Source organism: Antennarius striatus, chromosome 17, assembly GCF_040054535.1.
Source record: "Antennarius striatus isolate MH-2024 chromosome 17, ASM4005453v1, whole genome shotgun sequence".
Lineage (NCBI taxonomy): Eukaryota > Metazoa > Chordata > Actinopteri > Lophiiformes > Antennariidae > Antennarius > Antennarius striatus.
The window spans coordinates 5,457,844-5,480,704 of NC_090792.1; the positions used below are offsets into that span (position 1 = coordinate 5,457,844).

The 22,861-nt window shown below is 39.6% G+C and overlaps 1 protein-coding gene across 2 annotated transcripts in view; it reads right to left on the bottom strand.

Moving 5' to 3' along the window:
- nrxn3a (neurexin 3a) overlaps positions 1-22,861 on the bottom strand; it is a 227,550-nt gene that overhangs the window by 5,442 nt on the left and 199,247 nt on the right. Inside the window, exons 18-22 of one of the 2 annotated variants that reach the window (XM_068338595.1) lie at positions 20,295-20,466; positions 15,445-15,534; positions 13,485-13,789; positions 11,870-11,951; positions 1,852-1,863 (exon numbers count right to left, since the gene is read on the bottom strand). In XM_068338595.1, the coding sequence (XP_068194696.1) occupies positions 1,852-1,863; positions 11,870-11,951; positions 13,485-13,789; positions 15,445-15,534; positions 20,295-20,466 (661 nt within the window). Of the gene's footprint in view, positions 1-1,851; positions 1,864-11,860; positions 11,952-13,484; positions 13,790-15,444; positions 15,535-20,294; positions 20,467-22,861 lie in introns of both variants that reach the window. The other variant, XM_068338594.1, reaches the window with a different exon arrangement.

Below are 22,861 nucleotides of genomic sequence, written 5' to 3' on the forward strand. Positions count from 1 at the left end.
ATACTTAATGTGCCAAAAAGCTATATCAGAACCAAAATGTCAGGGATCAATTGGATATATATGCAAAAATGTGACCAAAAACTCTCAAATGAAAAATGTTAAAATGAAAGCACAAAGCAATTTAAAATCTTCACACACTGCAACCAGATGCACACAATAGAAAACAGACACTGTTGAGAGAGACACTCGACCAGAGGACGGGTTCCTCCCTCATGTGTTCCTTGATGACAAATCAATCTTTTATATTGGTCTTTAACATGAAGCGGTCGTGCAGTCTGCGTGTACATCAGAGACAGACGATACTGGCAGAGAATGACTTTTTTTTCTTTTTTTTCTTTGTTTTTTAGTTATACTGTAGGATGTTGATGCATGCTTAAAGTAAGTTGCATTTAGGGAAAGTAGAAAAGAAACAACACAGCGAACTAGGGGCAGGTAAGACTGACCAGTGTTTGAAAAATAGGAGCTAGACACAGTGTCCCAATCCCTTACTATGAATGATACTCGGTCAAATTTTGTGAAAATCATGACGTTCAGGTGGAGTGAGTTGTCTGCAATTTCTGTTATACATTGTAATGTGTCACAATAGTAACTATCATCATTAAAATAAAGGCATAGTATGCAATTGGGACACAGTTCAAGTTCAACTGAGGTGGAATAAAGCATATATACTAATAATATTATGTCATGTACGGTATGTAAATTGAAATTTATTCATAGTCTAAATATGATAAAATGTCAAAAGAAAAGCTTATAGCTGATATCCATAAAACAGAGCATGCTGTCCCTGTGCAGTGGTGGAGGGTTTGCTCCACAGATGGAGGTTAAAGCTGCAGTTGTTCTGAACCTGTCAAATAGTAACACAACAGAGCACGTCTGTAGTGCTCCATGGGTGCATTTATATTGTATTATAATCCGTTTAAAAGTCAAACAAAAATAATGCTTTATGATGTCTTATCAGTTGCAAAACATTATGGATTACAGGAGATAATAAATTACAGGTTACAAAACTTCGCTTGTGAGACATAAAACACACTGTTCATCAGTGTGTGTCAGATTTAGTGAATATCATCCTGATGCATCAGTAATAGTGTTTGCATTTAATACTTTGCTGTTGTTGGTAGGTAAGGCTTACGCTCCAACACAAACGATTATGATGTATGACTCATAAAAGGGCAGGTATTAGGATGGCTATGTAGTCAACAAAAATATAAATTCAACACTTTTTAAAATTTTTGTTCGCATTTTTCATGATTTACAAACTATGTTTACATCTGTGTTAATGAGCAGTTGCCCTTGATGAAGATAATCCATCCATTTAAGAGGTCATTTAAGAGGTATAGCATACTGGTCTAAAATTAAAGGCCAAATGTAAATACACCACTGCAACAATTTTTTTTTTAGAATTTGATAAGGTTACAGTAATAGAAGATTTCAATGTTACTTTGACATTGTGAATGATAGTTTCTGCTTTAGTTTAAAGTCTATACTAGACTCTTTAGGATTCTCACAGGTAGTGGATGGTCCTACCCATCTACTGTGTGTACACATCTACTGTAGGGGCAGAGCAGGCTGGCCTCCTTCAGCATCTGTCCTAAGCTTCTTCTCATGTTCTATCAGTCCGTAGTCTCCACTGTGCTGTCATATGCCATTGTGTGTTGGGGTGGGGGGGGCAGGAAAAGAGATATGGACCGTCTGAACAGACTCGTCCGCAGAGCGGGCTCAGTGGTCGGGCTGAGCCTGGACTCTGTGGATACGCCTCTGGAGAGCAGGACCATGTCTAAAGTTAAGGCTATAATGAACAACACCAGCCACCCCCTGCACACCACCTTCTCCCAGCAGAGAAACACCTTCAGCAGCAGACTGCTGTCACACAGCGCCTCCACAGAGAGGCTGTGGTCCTCCTTCGTGCCCCGTGCCATCAGGGGGTACAATGACTCTCTCAGGAGGAGCGGGGGGGAGGTGGCGAGGTCAGCACGCGGTTGAATGGATTTAATTTAATTTTATACTGTTTATATTTTAATTTTATACTGTTTATATTTTAGTTATAGTTTAGTATATAAGTTCTGTAAGTGCTGCATGTGTCTGTTAGTGTAGTGTATGTCTTGTGGTATGTCCTGTGATGTCAGTGTTTCTTTTTCTCCTGGTGTTTATCCAGTATTTATTCGTTATGTAATGCCTGAGCAGTGGATATGTACACTTTCCCCCGGGATTGATAAAGTATCTATCTATCTATCTATCTATCTATCTATCTATCTATCTATCTATCTATCTATCTATCCATCCATCCATCCATCCATCCATCCATCCATCCATCCATCCATCCATCCCTCCCTCCCTCCCTCCCTCCCTCCCTCCCTCCCTCCATCCATCCATCCATCCATCCATCCATCCATCCATCCATCCATCCATCTACTGTATCTACCCATAAGCACCAACACAGCTTACACCTTATTCTCACTCACGGAATAGCTACAGAACATTTATTTTTCTTCAAAATGATATCCCATCAGATCAGTCCCTAGTTACCTTTGACTTTGCCCTAACCAGTGTTAATCCACAAAACATTCCTGACGACATCTATTTTTCTGATAGTGTAATAGCTAAATTTAAAAAAAGAGCTAAATGACTAAAGAGCTAAACAGTTACATGACTATTAAATGAAGAATCATTTGGTTTACAAAAAATTACAGTACAGAGACTACAGTGCTAAAAGTTACAAATGACCTTTTCATAGCATCAGATAAAGGTTGTCCATCTGTTTTAGTTTTATGAGACCTCAGTGCAGTGTTTATACTGTAGATTATAATACTCTTCTCAAAAGATTAGCAGATGAGGTTGACATTAAACAATACTTGGTCCCCACCTATTAAGTATTTCCCTTACAACCAACTCATCAAAGCGAATGGCTGCCCTCCAGAGTTCTGGTTCTGTCCAAAGTTTCTTCCTCAATGAGCGAGATTTTGACCGAGATATGAGCCATGCTTCAGAACACTACCATTACTTGGAGGGATACAACATCAGTTGAGAACAGATCTCATTCTTGTTCGTTGAGTAAAAACTTAGCTTTTGTGTGCTCTGAACTTTTGTGTTTCTTTTCTTTTTATTTAAGTTTATTTAAATTACCCATAATTAATTTTGCATGAGCAAAGCGTGCATGTCTATTGGTAGATAAAACCATGTTGTTTTTTTTTAATAACAGGGGGTTTGGGGCTTCCTCTAAGAGCTGTCACCGTATCGTGGTGGGGGAGTTTGAGTGCCTGAATGATCCCAGGAGCTATGTTGTCAAGGGCTTTATGCTCCTGCTAGGGTCTTCATTGGCAAACAGGTCCACGGTGATGGGCTTCTCTCAGATCCCGCAGGAGGCTGGGGGCTTTGAGTCAGAGTGGACCATGTTATCCAACTCCATTTTTGAAACGCTGCTCGAAGCTGTGGTCAGAAGGTCTCTGGTGCCTGTTGCGGTGGTAACCCCCAAACCCGGTGGTGGACAGTGGAAGAAGGGACGCCGTCAAGCTGAAGAAAGAGTCCTATCAAATCTTGTTGAATGGTGGGGTTCCAGAGGCAGTTGATAGGTATAGACAGGCCGATCAAGTAGTCGCAGAGCCAAATACAGTACTCGGGTCTGGGAGGAGTTTGGGGGGGGCATGGAGGAGGACTATTGGTCAGCCCCCCGGAGAAATTCTGGCAAACCATTTGGCGACTCAGGAGGGGAAAGTGGTGCACAGCCAACACTTTTTACAGTAGAGGCGGAGAGCTGCTGACTTCGACTGAGGACATTGTCGGGCAGTGGAAAGAATACTTCGAGGATCTCCTCAATTCCGCTACCATATCTTACACAGAGTAAGCAGAGACTGAGGTCTCTGAGGTTGACTTGTTCATCACCCAAGCTGAAGTCACTGAGGTGGTTACCAAACTCCATGGTGGCAAAGCACCGGGGTTGGATGACATTCGCTCTGAGTACCTCAAATCTCTGGATGTGCAGGGATGTGCATGTCATGGTTGACACGTCTCTGTAACATCATATGGCAGTCGGGCACAGTACCTTTGGATTGGCAGACCAGGGCGGTGGTTCCTCTTTTCAAAAAGGGGGGCAGGAAGATGTGTTCCAACTATAGGGGGATCACACTCCTCAGCCTCCCGAGCAAAGTCTGTTCCAGGATACTGGAGAGGAGGATTAGACCAATAGTCGAACCGCGGATTCAGAAGGAACAACGTGGTTTTTGTCCCACTTATGAAACAAGGGACCAGCTCTACACTCTCCATCGAGTGCTCGAGGGTTCATGGGAGTTTGCCAAACCAGTCCACATGTGTTTTGTCGATCTGGAGAAGGCCTTCGACCATGTCACTTATGGCAGTGGTCCCCAACCCCCGGGACGCGGACCGGTACCGGTCCGTGGGTCATTTGGTACCGGGCCGCTCAGAAAGAAGAACTTATTTACATTACTTCCATTTTATTTATTTCGGAGTCTGAAAGACGTTAAATTTGAAAAGTGACGTCTGTGTGGAATGACCCACTGACAAATTCATGCATCTGTCCCGCTTGACGGGTCTCAGTCACGTGACAGGTTATCAACAAACACAAAATGAAGCGCCCATAAACGCACCAGTGTTCTGGATTAAAGTCAAGGCAGATTATCCTGAGATCGCCCAAAAAGTATCGAAAACCCTGCTTCCATTTCCAGCCTCCTGTCTGTCCCGCTTGACGGGTCTCAGTCACGTGACAGGTTATCAACAAACACAAAATGAAGTGCCCATAAACGCACCAGTGTTCTGGATTAAAGTCAAGGCAGATTATCCTGAGATCGCCCAAAAAAGTATCGAAAACCCTGCTTCCATTTCCAGCCTCCTGTCTGTCCCGCTTGACGGGTCTCAGTCACGTGACAGGTTATCAACAAACACAAAATGAAGCGCCCATAAACGCACCAGTGTTCTGGATTAAAGTCAAGGCAGATTATCCTGAGATCGCCCAAAAAGTATCGAAAACCCTGCTTCCATTTCCAGCCTCCTGTCTTTGTGAAGCGATTTTCTGCTGTGACCGAAAACCAAACCAAACTGCGGAGTAGACCGGACGTATGGTACACACTTCAGGTGTCATTGTCTCCCGTTACCCCTAGATCAGCGGTCCCCATCCACTAATTCTCATTTTTGTAATTATTATTATTTGATTGACTTGTTCACCTTTCTATTGGAAATGATCAATATTTCTCCTGCGTTGAATGCACTGATTGTAAGTCGTGAAATTTCAAAATAAACCTCATCAGTGCAGTCATTTGAATCGAGTTTTTAATGTAATTATTTCTTATAATTATTTCGTTTACAGAGACGAAATAGAGATGTTGATTATCAATTTATGAAAAAAAGTTTGTTTATTGTCTGTTGATGTCTACATTTTACATAAAACCACTGTGGACAATTTATTATTAGACTACAGCTGTCCTGGCGTCATTAACGATTATCGAGCAAATGAAGACCAGTCCGTGAAAATATTGTCTTAGATGAAACCGGTCTGTGGTGCAAAAAAGGTTGGGGACCGCTGTCTTATGGTATCTTGTGGGGAGTGCTTCGAGAGTATGGGGTTCGGGGCCCTTTGCTGAGGGCTGTCTGTTTGCTTTTTGCAAACGATGTCCTGTTGCCCTCACCAAACCTGGACCTTCAGCGTGCACTGGGATGGTTCCCAGCTGAGTGTGACGTGAGTGGGATGAGGATCAGCACCTCTAAATCCGAGGCCATGGTTCTCGACCGAAGAAGGGTGGTGTACCCTCTTCAGGTCGGTGGAGAGTCTTTGCCCCAAGTGGAGGAGTTTAAGTATCTTAGGGTCTTGTTCACAATTGAGGGAAGGATGGAACGTGAGATTGGCAGACGGATCAGTGCAAGTTCCGCAGTGATGCAACGCTGTATAGGTCTGTTATGGTGAAGAAGGAGCTGAGTCACAAGACGAAGCTCTCCATTTACCGGTCAGTCTATGTTCCTACTCTCACCTATGGTCATGAGCTTGTGGGTCAAGACCGAAGGGAAAGATCCCAGACATAAGTGGCTGAAATTAGTTTCCTCCATAGAGTGGCGGGGTGCACCCTTGGAGATTAGGGTGAGGAGCTCAGTCACCAGGGACGAGCTTGGAGTAGAGCAGCTGCTCCTCCGCCTCGAGCAGAGCCAGCTGAGGTGGCTCGGGCATTTGTTCCGGATGCCTCCTGGATGCCTCCCTGGGGAGGCATGTCCTACTGGGAGGGGAGCTCGGGAAGACTTAAGACATGCTGGAGGACTATATCTTTTGGCTGGCATGGGAACGCCTCGGGCTCCCCCCAGAGGAACTGGAAGAAGTGTCTAGGGAGAGGGAAATATAGGCATCCCCCCTGAGAGTGTTGCAACCGCGACCCGGCCTCAGATAAGCGGTTGAAGATGGATGGAAGGATGGATGGGTTTGGGGCTTTTTGCAGGGTCGGAACCAATTACAATGAGTTTAGTTGTTTCATATTCTAATGTCGAGGTACTACTGTATAAGGAGTTCTGTGGTCCATTGTTCATTGTAGCCTATGGGGGAGGTGGGTTTGTGGTACGAAGAACATAGGTAGGTTCTTTGTTGGTGACCATTTCAGATCTGAAATCCATTATCATTCCATTACCATCACTTCATGTTTCAGTGTTATAATCCAGGGACTCATGTTGTCTACACACAATTACTAAGGTTTTGAAATCATTTTATATCTAGAATTCTAGAAGCTTTGGGTTGTCTGGATCACGTTCAAGCTCCTGCTAATATCCAGCACAGAATAGAAGTGGACTTATATCCACCAGGCTAAAATTAGTGACCTGATCGACTACATGAGATGTGTCACGCTGCAAAAGGCCAATGGTGATCAAATCACATACTAACTAGTGAACTAAATACTTTACTTCCCCTCATCAGGCAATATTGAAACTGCTGTAGCCAATAAAAACAAATGTTTATGACAGCCCAGGCATACCTGTATAATCATGACATGTTGAATCAGTACCTTATTTAGATGCACCTGCCTTGTGAACAAGGAGTTTATGTTTAAGGGTGTTGGGAACAAAGCCTCCTTTTCAGCACCCTGACATGTTAGGCTCATCAGGTGGATGGATTATCTCAGTTAAGAGCAAATGCTCATTGACAGGGAATGAAACATGTGGAAATATTTGAGGGTAATAAACCTTTTGTGTAATTAAACAAAGTCTAAGATCTTTCAGTTCAATGTGTGGAAATAGGACCAAAGACATGGACTATACAATTCATTGTAATTTTCCGTCTTTTAGAAGCCACATAACTCATTTTATAGTATTTGTATACAACCAAACTGTCTCAACGAATCCCGTAATCATTGAAAATCAAATATGTATTGTTTAATGTTGTTGATACAGTGGATCAGAAAACATTTTGTAAATTCAATGAACAATCACTGGAGATACTTGCATGCATTTGAATACATTATACGCCCTCATAATATCAATAAGACGTGTTTCTATAAAAACATTTTTTTGCTTCAGCCCATTGAGATTGTCCATTTGGAAGTCTTATGTATCCAATGTGTATGCAGTCATAAAGCATTATTAATGTATAATGTTACCCTATCAATTTGTGCATAATGCATAATAGATGTAAACGCCATAGAAAATCACACCAAAACGTGTTCCAGCTAATGGAATAAAATATTAAATGGTCTCAAGCTGTCATATTTGATGAATGGGAATGTAAACGTGTTCAATATAAAGTAGCAACAGTTGGGACTACAACAGTTGTAAGCAGCAATACTAGTACTCAAACCCAATTGAATTGTCATTACTAATTACATGATAACAAATTGTACCGTTATACCAACAGTTAGTGACTGTATCCAAGGAGAAGATTAACATTCAATCTCAGGTTTGGAGACCAATAAACTTTGGGAAAACACTTGGGGGGTAACTCCACCATGCAGAAGGATAAACACTTATTGACTTACTACGGAAATATTACAGATATCAGCTTTAATCTATTAAGTCTTTTGACATGTGATTCAAGGTTCAGCCGAATGCAGCCTACATGTTTTTCCTTGTTTTTTTTTTAATGTAGAAAAAACTATAAACTCAGGAATTCCATAAGATGGCTTATATTTGACAACTTCAATGTCACTTTCAAACAACAGTATAAGCATCACCCCTACTTTTTGATAACAAAATCTGATTTGTCAACTGTCTGATCAAAGCCTGGACCAGACATCCCACCTTTATTTGACCTTATTATTATATTAAAAAGGACATGTAAATCTTACATAAATCTGTTAGATTCATGTGTGGCACTGGCATTAAACTGGGCATCAGTGAAAATAGAATGTATTCTTAATCAAGTCCATAAATGGTTTTAACAGTAACATCATGACTGTGAATAAGTCACAATAGCTAAGGTAACCAAAAAGGGTAGAAAACTGTATGACTTCCCCATAAGGGGTCATGTAATCGGTTCAGTTTGTTTGTACAATTTTAGCACAAAAATAAATGTTTGGATTTGCAGGTACTTTTAACCAAAGACGTAATCTAGTATATCCTAGCAGAGATTACACTTTTGTGATCATCTGGATCAATATCCTGGGAACAATTAACAATAATAATATTGAGGGATAAGATGGCTTTAATATTATCATATAATTTTAGATGTATACAAACCAAATATCTATAATTGACATTCCTCAAAAAAACCTTCAAAATGTTAAGCCCTCACAGTTTAACAGCACCCTTACTTGCCATCTTATGAAATTAACTGAAAGGAGAGAACACAACAGATTCACAACAGAGAACAGAATCACTTGATAACTTCTCCAGACAGAGAACAGCCACATTGAACATTAAATAAAGTGAATATTACTACATTCATTGATCTAGCTTCAACTAGAACATGGTGTCCAATTTATGCACAAATGCAGACAAAGCAACCAAGTTAGTCACAGTACGGCGACATGGAGTCAAGGATTTGTCATAAAGCATGCAATGAGAAGGTTAAAGGTCAGTTAAAAACATCTTCCTCTGATGTGTAAACAATCTACAACAAAATAAATCTTTTTGAGCCATCTACACCAATATCATTTTCAAATGCTTTGTGGTGTTGGAGAAAGTTGGCACACTGAAATGGTGACTGATGGTAAGAAAAGATTTGCTTTGCCTTGGCATTTTTTCAGAAAACAGAAATATGGATGCTTTCATTAAAAGCCAGGTGGTATTCCAGAATATATGTGGAAAAAACCATCACCCACCAGATCGTCATGCCACACACAATGACGGCAAAATACACAAGTGTGTGAATAACTGGCGAATAAGACAAGAATGCTGTTGCCATAACACAAATTCAAAACGACAAAACAAAAGAGCAAAGACTCTAAAAGAACTTCCAAATTAAAGCATGCTGTCAACATCAAACTGATGTAAGGGTTAGAATGTTGTGAATTTCTGTGTAAACATATGATAGGATGACTGGGGCCCTGTCTTTGTCTTTCTTCACAATCCCCACACAGGCTACACAATATAACTGTAAATTTACAACCTGTCACAGACGCTTTGAAAAAATTTGGGAATGACCTTCATGAGGGAGAACATGTGCCTGAATGAGCCTGGGAGAGTGAACACTTCACCTTTGATGTGAAGCACAGGTCACCCAATGCAAGTTCGCTCAGCTATACTTATATTTGTGTATTCATTTTTGATGACCCTAAAATTAGGTTCATATTAGCAAACAAATTTAAGCACAGAAATATTTCATCCACATGAATTACAGTGAATTTTTAATTACATTATTTTTCATCACCTGAATATAACTTTTTAAGTTTTGAGTCAAGTTATTTCTTTTGGAATGTACTTTGATAAATATACTTTAGTTAGAAAACTGGTAGTGTTTCAGTATACAAGCCCCAAAGGAGAAGCATGAGATCATTATAGAGTGATTGTTGTGCCTTGGTTTGTTCTGTTTACCAGGAATACCAAATGCAGGATACTTTGCGGGGACAAGAAGGGATTTTCCTGCTGTCAGGGTCAGTTATCAAGCAAGGGGAATGTGAGCATATAGCGGGATCTGTTGGACACTGCAGGGCACCGAATGCAATCACCTCATCCAGGAGCTAAGTGAGCAGGACTGGTTCTAGGCCTATTTAGGTAAACTAAGGGGCAGAGTTTAAATGTCGTAAGAAACTTTGGCAATGGATATTGCCAACGTTTCTATATATTCACAGAGTTCACAGCAACATTTCTGCAATGTATTCTATATCACAGTCAGATTTCATGTACATACTGTATATGAACTGAGACTCTCATCTGAAGATAGAGGGGTTGACCATGTTGACTGCACATGACGCCTTTTTCAAGACCTCTTCAAAATTCCAATAACCATTCATAATTACAAATAACTACAGTGGATAATTTCGAGAAGATGGTTAATTTTTGATAGGACAAAACCAGACAAAGTAATATTTCCCAGAATAGTTTAAGTGCCGTGTTGTCACCACATACATTTGAAATTTAAAGTTTTAACATAACGATTTCCAGAAAAATTGTTGCCCCAACCTTATTCTAGTCTTCTTTTTTTTTCTAATTTGAAGATTGACGGTAACTTTCCAGAACACAGAAAAATATGCAGGAAGACAATCTGCCCCTGTGTGTTATAGTTACCATTCAGCTGTGTTGTTTGTTTCACCTGTGCCCTTCTCCAAAGTTCAGATGATAACAGATGAGTCGGTGCATCCACTAGGAATTAACATGCTGTAGCATGATGGCATTCAGAAAAGAAACACGGCACTGCCCCACCCCTAACAGCAAACCTGTAATGTTTTATGTAGCAGGACTTGTTTGCAGGTATTGGACAACATGTCCTGCTTATTTATACCCAATTGCAGACATTTAAAGGTTCTGTTTGCAGTCTGAGTGGATATTTGCATCAGTATTCAATTAATGGATATTTTACAGAACCTAAAATCTCATTCTGAAAATAAAATAAATCATTTTATTTGCTCAAAACCTATGGGACAGTTCAGCAATTTGTTAATTAAATGTAAACCTGGCTTTTTCCTTCAAAAAAGAATGTTGCTAAAACATGGAGATTCCCAAATTCATTCAAATTGATTATCTCAGTTATCACACTGTTTGGTATTTAGAGTTTGTAATACTGTTATACAAAAAAAGACAGAATAACAAAAACATCTAGAAGCAAAAGAATGACCCAAAAAAAACAAAAAAACTTGTACACAGAAATTCAATGATATCTGTTCTCTATTACATGTTCCAAAGCAAGCTTCTAAAAATGGACGAACACAAATTAAAAAACAGAAAATAAAATATGTCAGTGTATTCCAGACAGGCTGCAGTTTTACAAAAAGGAAGTGTAATGCTGTTACAAAAAATAGTGAAACAGTGAATAGCAAGACCAGTGGACAATGTGGTTTATACTGCAGCATCAGTGCAGAGAACATGGTGCACCATAATACAAATTTTGCACATTTTTGATGATGTACTAATCCTAAATGTGCCACTGAGCAGGCAGAATTTGTATGTATTTTAGCAACCATGTTGACTGCTTTGGAGGACCCCATGTGCAAGTGTAGCTCATGACAGTTAATGAGTTTCTGTTACAGCTGTCTTATAGAAAAATGAACTATGTCTATGACTGATGTTGCAGTTCAAATGTTTTTCCGTTTAAATTTGAACTTAGCATTTCACAATCACACACTACTGTGGATTGTGTGCAGCTTTCTGTGTGTACTGTTACTCCAGTGGCCATTTTATGAAATTACACTTTGTCTAACCATGGGGATGTGATGCTTTGAGGATTCTTTGATCCTCTTGTGAAAATGAGTGAAAGCACGAAGAAAGCAAGCAAATGCAAACTAACCTAGCCCACCTGCATGGCTAGTTTCACACTCCTCCAGGTCTTCATCATCACTCGAACACTCTGCAGATGACACGATGTCATCTGACGTATGCTGTACAGGCCAAATGTTGGAGAAAAAGACACACAAGGAAATGGAAAAAAAGGAATTAGGCATTTTCACGTATTGTGAGCCTTTAAATAGTGAGCAATTATTTAATTAATAAAGACCAAAATGACTGAAGTTTGACATGTTGGCTTTATTTTCAGCTCAACTGTATCTTATCACAACCTTTTCAGTGTGTGTTGGCTAAGTTACTGAAGTAAACAATGTGACAACAGATTACATCTGCTTAGAACCAGACCCAGGTTCTAAAAAGGATTTGGATCACGATCTGTACAGTACCTGCACCACATACTGTCCTGCTTTATTTAAACACATTTTTAGTAGAGAAATAAGGAAGAGAAAAAGCAGATATGTATTTAATCTCTGGAAAAGAAAGTCAAGTGTTGCATTTTCTAACACACATGATAAAATATGATAATTCCATGTGCTATAATCCAATGTAAAAACAATTTGGAAGCCCTCACCCAAATTAAGAGCTACCAATCAGGGGTCATTTGATTGGTCACATGTACACTGATCTTGTTTTTTTTTTTTTTTACATTCAAATTAGACCATTTTGGATTTTATCACATCCTTCTGATTATCATCTGAACATAGCATGAATGACTGTGGGCCTGGATTGGTCTGCTTTATATGAGATGATTACAGCAATCCATAGTATGACCTATTTTTCATAACATGAACAACCCAAGATTCTGTGAACGATTGCTGGAATCAGGTTAGTTGACATTTGGGGCGGCAGTGGCTCAGCGGTAGAGCCATCGTCTTGAAGACAGGATCGCCCAGCCATCGGGGGTTCGAATCCCGCACCTGCCAGAACATCCCAGAGTGTGAGCTGATCGTGGGAGGTGTCAGCTCACCTCCCAGCCACTGCCGAGGCGCCCTTGAGCAAAGCGCCGTCCCCCCTACAAGATGCTCATTGGGGCGCGACTCTCGTGCGCGACCTGTCACTCCACCTCCCTTGTATCACTGTGTGTCCTCTTTACTAATTGCATGCCTACAGGCCCCTAGTGTGTGCTGTGTTCAGGGGCCTGTAACCTCTAACCCATGTGTGTAATTAACACACACATATATATATATATATATATATATATATGTGTGAGTGTAAAAATAATTTCCCCAAGAGGGATAAAGTATAGATTATTATTCACCAGAAGACTGGGGTCCACATATAAGCAAACATACAGTACATTACTATATTGTCCTCATTGTCAACTCTTGTATTTGTAAGTCTCAAATTTCCCGCCTAGAGTTAGTTCTAAAAAGATTTGATTTCAGAAAATTTAGTATGTAACTTTTTGTCTCAAACTTTTATGTTGTGCACATACAATACGTACTGTATCTAACTGTTGTCTATGAATAAGTGTTATCTGAGAATGGAGGAAAGCACCTGTCCCACAGTATATGGGTTAATTTACAGGGAGTAAATTATCTAGATTTTTCCTTTACTGAATATTATGAGTATGTGTTCTGTCATAAATGTGATTCCATGTACTTTATGCTTATCAGAGTGAATCATACCTGCACTGTTGAGGAGGACCTGTGTTTCCGTGTAGTTGTGGTGGACATCATGGTTGTCGTTTCAATGAAGGTGGTGGACATCTCTGGCATGGCAGTGGACCTGGCTGAGCCCGCAACACTGGGCACATCACCTACCAACCTCACACTGCCATTAATCTTAATGTTGGGGTTGCCTTCAGCAGCCATGTTCAACACCTTGAGGCCATTGTAGTAAAGGCCAGACAGTTGACCCTGAAAAGGTCGACCGCGATCACTACCACCAATTGCGACTGTTGCTTGGGTGTTGAAAATTGTTAGTTGTCGTCCTAGAGAAAACATCCAAATGTAAGATATTTAAAACAGAAAGAATGACCTATTATATTAATCTACATTTTTGTAGTAACCATTCCCATCAAGTCAAAGAGCCTCATTTTGTGGTGAGTGCAATGACCAGCATAGTGCTTCAAGGAATTGTGACCTTGACCTGAAATTTGTTTTGTTTTGAGACTGTGCCAAGTGCTTGAAGGTATAATCTTCCAATACCAAATTTATGTGATGGGACAGAGAACAAATATAAATTATAATATACAATTTTTTCTCAAAACAATAATTTCACATCATTCCTTTATACCTGTACAATTTTTGAAAGAAATACTGCACAAAATCAAAGATGTTCAATGGAATGGGCACAAGTTGTGTCTAGTTACAAAACAAAAAAAAAATTCTAAGTAGGAAAAGACAGTTCTTTATCATTGGTTCACACATATGCCAAAGCCCTTGAAAAAGATCAAACAATTTCTGAATTATCCCACAGACAAGACAAAGCAGACAGCTGGATAGAGTGAAAATGACATCCCTTTGCCTTACATGTGGGAGGTATCAAAAACATTTATTAGACCATATGCCCATCCAGCAGCCCTTTTTATGGAGGCCCTAGTGCACGCTCACCATCAGGTATGGATGTTGTTCAGCATGTGTGTCTTGATGCTGCTGTATGTAACATGTAGATGTAGTAGTAGTAGTAGTATTAGTAGTATTGACTACTACTACATGAATTCTTTGTTGTGTGTAAAATACAATAAATTGCATTGTATTTCCCATTAAGATTAAAACAATTTGGCCCGATTTCTTTGCTATCATACTTTCTTGTCGGAATTTTTCATCAATTTGCATAAAGAGTGAGCAACCAATGAGTTCATGAGTAGGTCAAGATTAATTGGTGTATGTTTTTCAATCTAACATTTCAACATTGTCATAAACTGAGGGCCACCTTGGGGTTGCCTTGTCTTGACTATTAGACCTTGACTTTGTATGTGCCGTGCGGCTTTCTTCTGTGGGGTTAATGTTTACAGAAACCCACACCATCAAGCTCAGCCTTTATGTAGTTTACTTTTTTTGCCATCTAATGGATGATTTGCATTGCATTTGCATTTGCGGACAGTCTGATAATGATAAGAACAGCTACTTTGTGCTGGTTGTTGCACTTGCACAATTTACAGAAAACAAGGGCCCAAGGGTCACAGTCATGCTTGCAGCTACATACATATATTATTTTCATATATTGGATACATATACAGAAATATTTAAACCATTTGTTTATTATATGAATGGATTATTGAAGTACTTATTGTAAATTTTTTAAAGTTTATTTATTCAATTAATTGTTTTGCTATATTTTGTCATATGTTATATGTTCATTTTTAGGACATATATACAACAGCGTGCATTAGTTATCACTTAGGTTTAACATTTGTTAGGAATGGAGAGGACAAAGACTCATAAGAGGATGTATCTTTAAATGAGTCTCCAAAATAACAAATACCTATTTTAAAATTATTTCAAATCCATCAACCTCTTAATAGATAGAGGTAACATTTAAATTGTTCATTGTGGCTAGGCAGGTGTTTATTTTCACATCACATCAGTATTTTGAACACACATAATCATTGAAACACTTATAAAGATGTCTGTTTGATTTTACCTTTCTCTTGCAGCCATTCTTCTACTGGTCTGGCGTATTTGAAAGGAATTTTCTTATTGGCCATTTGATAGCGTTCAATGTCGCTGTTCCCTTTAAAGTTTAAGAAGACATTTATAAAGACATTTATTGATCATCAGCATCATGCCATCACTGAATTTACAGAATTTACAATTTTTTTATATTTTTAATTTTTTTATCTGAAAATTACAATTTCATTAATGTAGTTTTACATGTAGCAGAATTATCATATTATTAGAAAAAAAATCAAAACTCATGCATCTGTGGAATTTTAATTTTATCCTCCTCACATTGTATAGACTTAGCATGCTGCACAGCATAGCATGTGCTACACAAATCCAGTTCCAAAAATGCTATCATGCTTTGAAAAAGGAATACCTAGAAGAAAATGGGATTATTTGCTCATTCTTTTGAAATATATTCAATATATTTCAAAATATATAAACAATAAATTTAAAGATCAGTAATGAAATGTTTCCGTGATAGATTCAATTCAAAACCCTTGATCTTTTGGAATCAGATCTGTATAAGAATATTTTTGACGCAAGAAATTGTGTTTGTTTCATTTGCTTTGTGCTAAATGTGTTTGTTCAGAAGGATTATTTTTTGTTAACATTTTCAGATTTCATTCGCCCATTGCAACAAACTTTTCACATTTATATTACTTTCACTTCTGTTAGGCAGTTGACTTGTTCTTAGTCTTCATTCTCTTCGTTTTATTTTTATATACAGTATACTGTACAGTATGTGTATATCACACTATATTGGGGGAAGAACCAGATTTATTGTATAAACAAAAAAACACCAGCATGAGGAATCCATCAATACAAGCTGAAACTACTTTATAATTACAAAAGCAACTGGAAAATGTATATCCAAGGACAGAGATGCTAATTCTAAACCTTACCCGAACGACTACTAAAAAAACTGAATTTGTGCTTATGTGGATTGATCATACCCCCTAACACAGGTAAATGTGAGAAAACATACATTAAAATCAGCTTAAAACTGGCGCTGTAAAAAATAACCAAAATGAAGAAGCCATTCAATGAAAGAATGCTGGTAGTGTCAGCCAGTGGGGAAACAGCACATAAGAACATTTTCTGCTGCCTTGCAAAAGCCACAATGGCTCCATTAGAGGATGTCAACCAATCACAGTTGTATTTGTGATTGACACCAATGAACGATTAGATAAGATTGTATCATGACCAATAGATGATGAACTGCAATAAAGCTGATTTTTAAAATGCTTTGTGATTTAAAGAAAAGTATTCCAAACAGGAATACAAGAAGCCTCTCCCATTAACTCTGTAGTTACCAGACATACAATTGTTAGTCCAACAAACCATACAATGATAATACAGATGGAGTAGCCAGCTTCATTATGTTACTGATTGTGCAAACGTAGCAGTCAGCATATTATTGTATTAGTTTGCAATTATGTTTGCATTAGTAAAAAATATATTGTGATTGTCATTTTGTCATGACATAAACTCTATACCAATTGTAGAAAACACTTTGGGGAAAAAAAATAGTTTGAGCCCAAAGACTTAACATGTTAGACTCTGACTCTTTCACACACTGAAGGAGATTCCCTCCTGCCGCTTCCCAAGGCAGCTTCCTTCCTACTGACAGGCTGGAATCCTTGTTTTGCCAGTAAATGGCAAAACCATGTAGTGTTTCATTTTATCGCAGGGGTTTAAACAGAAAAGTCTTCATCAGCAGCTTATCTATCTCACTCCCACACTCACACAGTGCTGAGTAGCAATGTGTCAAGATTGAGTGTGATAGTAGTAATTGTATTTGTCTTGTTGGTTATAGGTTGTCAATCTCCCTCACAACCTGCAGTCTATCAGTCCAAGTGGAAGGTCACTTGTACTCATTTCAATTTATTGCCTGCAGTATATTTACATTCTTACATTCATTAATTCATACATATTTTTTTCTTTCTCATTCCTCCCTCTATCTCATGTTCACTTTTCAAAAATGAATTAACATTGGATCCATTTCACATCCATACTCTGCATATCGTCCTATAATACCATTTCCAAATTGCTGGCACACAATGTCTGCCTGATATTAACAAGGTCAGAGAACTTGGACGTTTCTGAATTGAGCTATTCATCAATTCCATCCTAAATGGAAAAGTAAGGTCAGATGCTCCAGAAAACTTCTGCATAGACTGAAAGCCATCTTTTCTTTTGCTTAAGTCAAGAATTCTAAGACAGAGCCACAAGCTACCCCTTTCATTGCTCCTGCTGACTGCCCATGTCAGGAGACAGATTTCAAAAAATGGAAAATCATGTCTTAGAAATAAATCATACTGTGAGAGCTGGAAGAAGCTCCACAAATAAAAGTATTCATCCTCTGTCAAACTGGGCTCTTTTGAAACCCTTTAATTGATAAAAATCTGGCTTGTCAAAGGTTATCTGTACCAAAATTGACAAACTCACACCTGCCTCTACTTGTTTTGTAACTTCTTATAGTTTATGTTCTATATGCCCTACATGAGAAGTAACACAAAAATAGATCTATAGATCTACAACTCTTGTCTTACGCTCTGGTGTTGATCCAGGATCAAACCTAATGACCATAATGGCATGGAACACTAGTCAGCACCTGTGTCAGCATCTATAGTCTATGGATAACAGTGTGTAGGCCTAACTACTCACATGGAATTAATCACGGTCACATTTTGGTACTTAAAACAGCATCTAATGAAAACTAATGCAATTCTGGCGAGGCCCTGAGGAAACACCAAGTAAAACATGTCTTCCAGTTGCTGAAGCTAATGGTAGTATATCAGCAGCTAGCATTTGCAAAACCCTGCATAACATACCTTTATGTGAGTCATCAACAACTTGATGAACATCACAATGTAATTCATTGGCTATTTGCATAAATGTCTGTTGGGCATGTTGTTGCACTTTTTTAATTTAGTGGTGATTAATTAGCAGCCTATACAAAAAAGGTATATACAAAAATTGTGGTGAGACCAGGGATGTTGTCTTAGCTAGATACACTATCACTGAGGAAAAGACAGGAAACAGAGCTGGAGGTAGCAGATATGAAGATGCTGAGGTTCTTTTTGGGAGTGACCAGTATTAGGAATGGATCAGGAATGAGTACATCAGAGGGACAGCACATGTTAGAGGTTTTGGAGATAAAGTCAGAGAGGCCAGACTGAGATGGTTTGGACATGTCCAGAGGAGAGATAGTGAATATATTGGTAGAAGGATGCTGAGTTTTGAACTGCCAGGCAGGAGACCTAGAGGAAGACCAAAGAGGAGGTTTATGGATGCAGTGAAAGAGGACATGAAGGTAGTTGGTGTGAGAGAAGAGGACACAGAAGACAGGGTTAGATGGAGGCAACTGATTCACTATGGCAACCCCTGTAGGGAGAAGCCGAAAAGAGAATAATTAGCAGCCTATAAAATGAAGTCCCCCTTAGTACTCTTCAATATAATAACTAAGTGTCACACCTCTCGTATGATAGTTAGTTTTGTCATTCCACATCACATCACATTCCCGGATCCTGCCTTTCGTCTACTCCTCATGGGATTTGTTTGCCTGGTTTGTTGGATTACCTTTGTGTGTGACCCATCTGATTATTGGATTCTGCCAGTTTCCTTGCTGTCTGTCTGATTCGTCTGCTGTTTGGACTGATTAACCAGAACCTGAACCCTGCCTATACAATTAAACCTTTTCTACGGCCCCGTCCACACGGTGCCGTGTCTTTTGAAAACGCAATTTTTTCACCCGGAATAGAAAAAGATTTGCGTCCACATGACAGCATTTTCAAAAAAAAATCGCCATCCACATATAACTACATAAGTGCGTTAATCAACATGATTATAAGCAGAACAACTCTGAGACCAGGACGTGTGGAAATTCACTCTGTTCCTCCTGGTTCTGACTCAGAACTGGCATCGACGTCTTTTATTTTTGTATTTAGTTTATTTTGAACAAATATTAAAGTGTCAAGCATGTCTATCAACGCATCTTCGACGTGGAGCTGTTATATATCAGAAAATAGCCGGTTTAAACTCCGTCCATTCTGTGTGTACATGTAGATATGGGTCGTATGCATGACGTCACAGCTGTTTTCGTTGCAGGGAGACACCCCCCGGATAGAAAAAGTTGCAGATACAGCGTTCACATGACAACGCAGACCCGGCGTTTTCAAAAAACTTCACTTTGGGCAGCTTTTTCAAAACTTGTGTTTTCGTCTCGGATATTAGGGTTGTCGTGTGGACGGAAGGCGTAATCGAAAAAAAAAACTTTTCTAAAAGATCCAGCACAGTGTGGACTGGCCTAAGACTTGAACTGTCTGCTACTCTGTCGTGCTTTTGGATTCCCCCTGCCAGTCGTGTTCGAGCCGTGACAGTAAGACAATGCCATCAAACAAAGAGCAAAACAGTAGTTAACCAGTGTACCTTTTAAACCACAAGTGTTATTTTTATTTAGTGATTATTGTGCAAATCCTGGTTTATAGAATAGTAGGTCGATTGCTCCATAAAGAAAAACTGGGCTCTTTTTTCAGGCCAGTTATTTATGGATAGGACATGAAATCAAATTCAAGAACAACTGTGACACTGACTGGATGTTGCAATTCCTGCTGGAGACCAATGCAGGTCAACAAAGATGAGCAATACATTGACCCCTTAACAATTCTGAACTTAATGGGGCAACTTGGTTCAAACTGATTCTATTTCTTTATCATTATTTGTTTTCTTGTTGACTAATGGTATGAAGATCTTTGACTACTGATTTACAGTGATTGATTGTCCAGTAAAAATGATAATTAGATGTGAATCTGATTAGCTTCTTACCTGTGGGAAAGTGCTCATTAATGGACCAGTTGTCCACCTGCAGTGTAGCATTGCCGCCGTTTCTGGTGAAGCGGACAACATGGTATTTCCCATCATTCACTGGAGTACTGCCCTCCTGCACACTGATGTCCACTGTCCCAATATTGAATGTCACTCCAATTTTACCTTGTTGCTGAAAAAAAGAAAAAGAAAAACAAATATTCATTTAAAACGATACTTGTTTACTAATAACAATTTTTTTTTTATTGTACTAAATAACTACAGGGTTAGCGCTATATCGTTGCTGTGTATGAGCCATCAAGATATCAAAAAGAGGGTGATAGCTCTGTGGAAACACCTCTGTCCAGCGCCTTCTACTGAAATATGTTTTAAGGACACAGAATGTTTGGTGGCATTATGACTTTCAGGTAAACTTTACATTTTAACATGCCAGACAAATGTAACTAGACCCCAAAAAGCAATGTTTTGCTTCATATCTACTGTGTGTGTGTGTGTGTGTGTGTGTGTGTGTGTGTGTGTGTGTGTGTGTGTGTGTGTGTGTGTGTGTGTGTGTGTGTGTGTGTGTGTGTGTGTGTGTGTGTAGATAGGTAGATCTAGTATCTCAAGATCTTATTCATGAATGAAAGAAAAATGGAACAGGAAATAAACTGCATCACTGTGGACTATTGTCTATCTACTGGGCTGTGATGATGAAGAGGGAACTGACCCACAAAGCAATGCTCTCCATTTACCCCTCTAACCCTCAGCTATGGTCATAAGCTGAACGGATAAGATCGCGAGTACAAGCCACAACATGTGGGTTCTCTACTCGGGTTGGCTGGGCACACCTTTAGGGGTCAGGTGGAGAGCTCAAACATCCAGGTGAGCCTCAAGTTAAACCCGCTGTTCCTTTGCATCGAGCAGAGCGTGCTGAGGTGGTTCGTGTGTCAGATTTATCAGGATGCCACCTGGACACCTTTCTAGGGAGGTGTTCAAAGCATATCTACCTGGGAGGAGAGCTAAAGATGGACCCGAGACTTACTAGAGCGCTTATGTTAAAGTCAAGGCCCGTGGGAAATTATTTATTTATTCTCATGTCAATGATTTTTAATTACTATTACAACCGGCCCACAGGCCACACCGGCCTGCTGGTGTTTTGCAGGCACCAAAACTACATTCTCCACAATGCAACGGTAGCGGAAGTCACTGCAGCCTAGCAAGCGGGCTTTGGGTTTCAATATTTATCAGCACGGTGGCACAGTGGGTACCGCTGTCGCCGCACAGGTAGGCAGTTTCGGATTCGCGTCACGCTCTGTGCGGAGTTGAAATGTTCTTCTCTTGTCTGCGTGGGTTCTCTCCAGGTTCTCTGGCATTCTCCCACCCCAAAAACATTCACTTCAGGTTAATTGACCGGTCCCAAATTTACCGTAGGAATGAGTGTGTGCGTGGTAGTCTGTGTCTATATATGGCTCCGCTAAGCCAGCTGTGATAGGCTCCAGCTTCGCATGATCCATGACAGCGGATGAAGCGGTCATGACAATGGATGAATGGATATTTATCAGCAGTCAGAGTGGAGGTTGAATTTAGCCCTCCTCAAAAATGGCTAAAAGGAAGGTGGACACTGAGAGCAGGAGGTTTCAAGCCAGGTGGGAGTCAGACATCAAAAGGTAAACCAGTGTGTCTTCTGCTATGTTTGCATGTTTCATCGCCAACACAATGCCCCAGCTGCTCGGACACACTCTGTGTTTTGTAGCACAGACCTGTGTGAACAATTGTTCTCTCTGATAAAGCTGAACAGAATGTCACACAGAAGCCGTCTGACTGATAAATACCTTCAATCCATCCTGAGGATTACCTTAGCTCAGAGCCTGACCCAAACATTCATCAACTTGTACGAAAGATGAGACACCATCAAATATCAGGGTCAGCCTCAGACAAGTCAAAGTCAAAAGTCAAACTTTCTTTATTGTCATTATACACACACAGAGATGGTACAACGAAGTTTCAAGGCCAGATGGATAGTTGGTCCAGAACTGCTGCACCCTGGGCGCGCCGCCACTGCAGTCCAACATGACCTAATATTCCCGAGATGCATGTTTTTCATGCTAATGGGGGAAACCGGAGAACGCCCATTCAGACACAGAGAGAACATGCAAACTCGTCACAGAAAGGCCACGTTGGAAATGATGGGGTTTGAACCCCTGACCTTCTTGCTGTGATGCAGCAGTGCTAACCACTACGCCACCGTGCCGCCTACAAGTGGGCATCACAGAGCAGTAACGTATTTTTAGTTTCAAATTCAGTTAAATTTTTACATTTGTTTCTACAAGACATGATGTCTCTTTGAAGGAAGTATTGTTTTGTCTCTGTGCCATAGATTTTTTTTATTTTATTTATATATATTCTAGTTGAATGGACTCAGAGAAAATTGTAAATAAGAGCCATGAGAAGGATACAACTGATGTTTTGTTTGTTTTTTTTACTTTTTGACGGCAATGATTAGTAGGATCATAGAGCAGCTATAATTTTTTTTTAAATATTTTTTTTGCGTAATAATGCGTTATTATTGTACATGCATACTACTATTA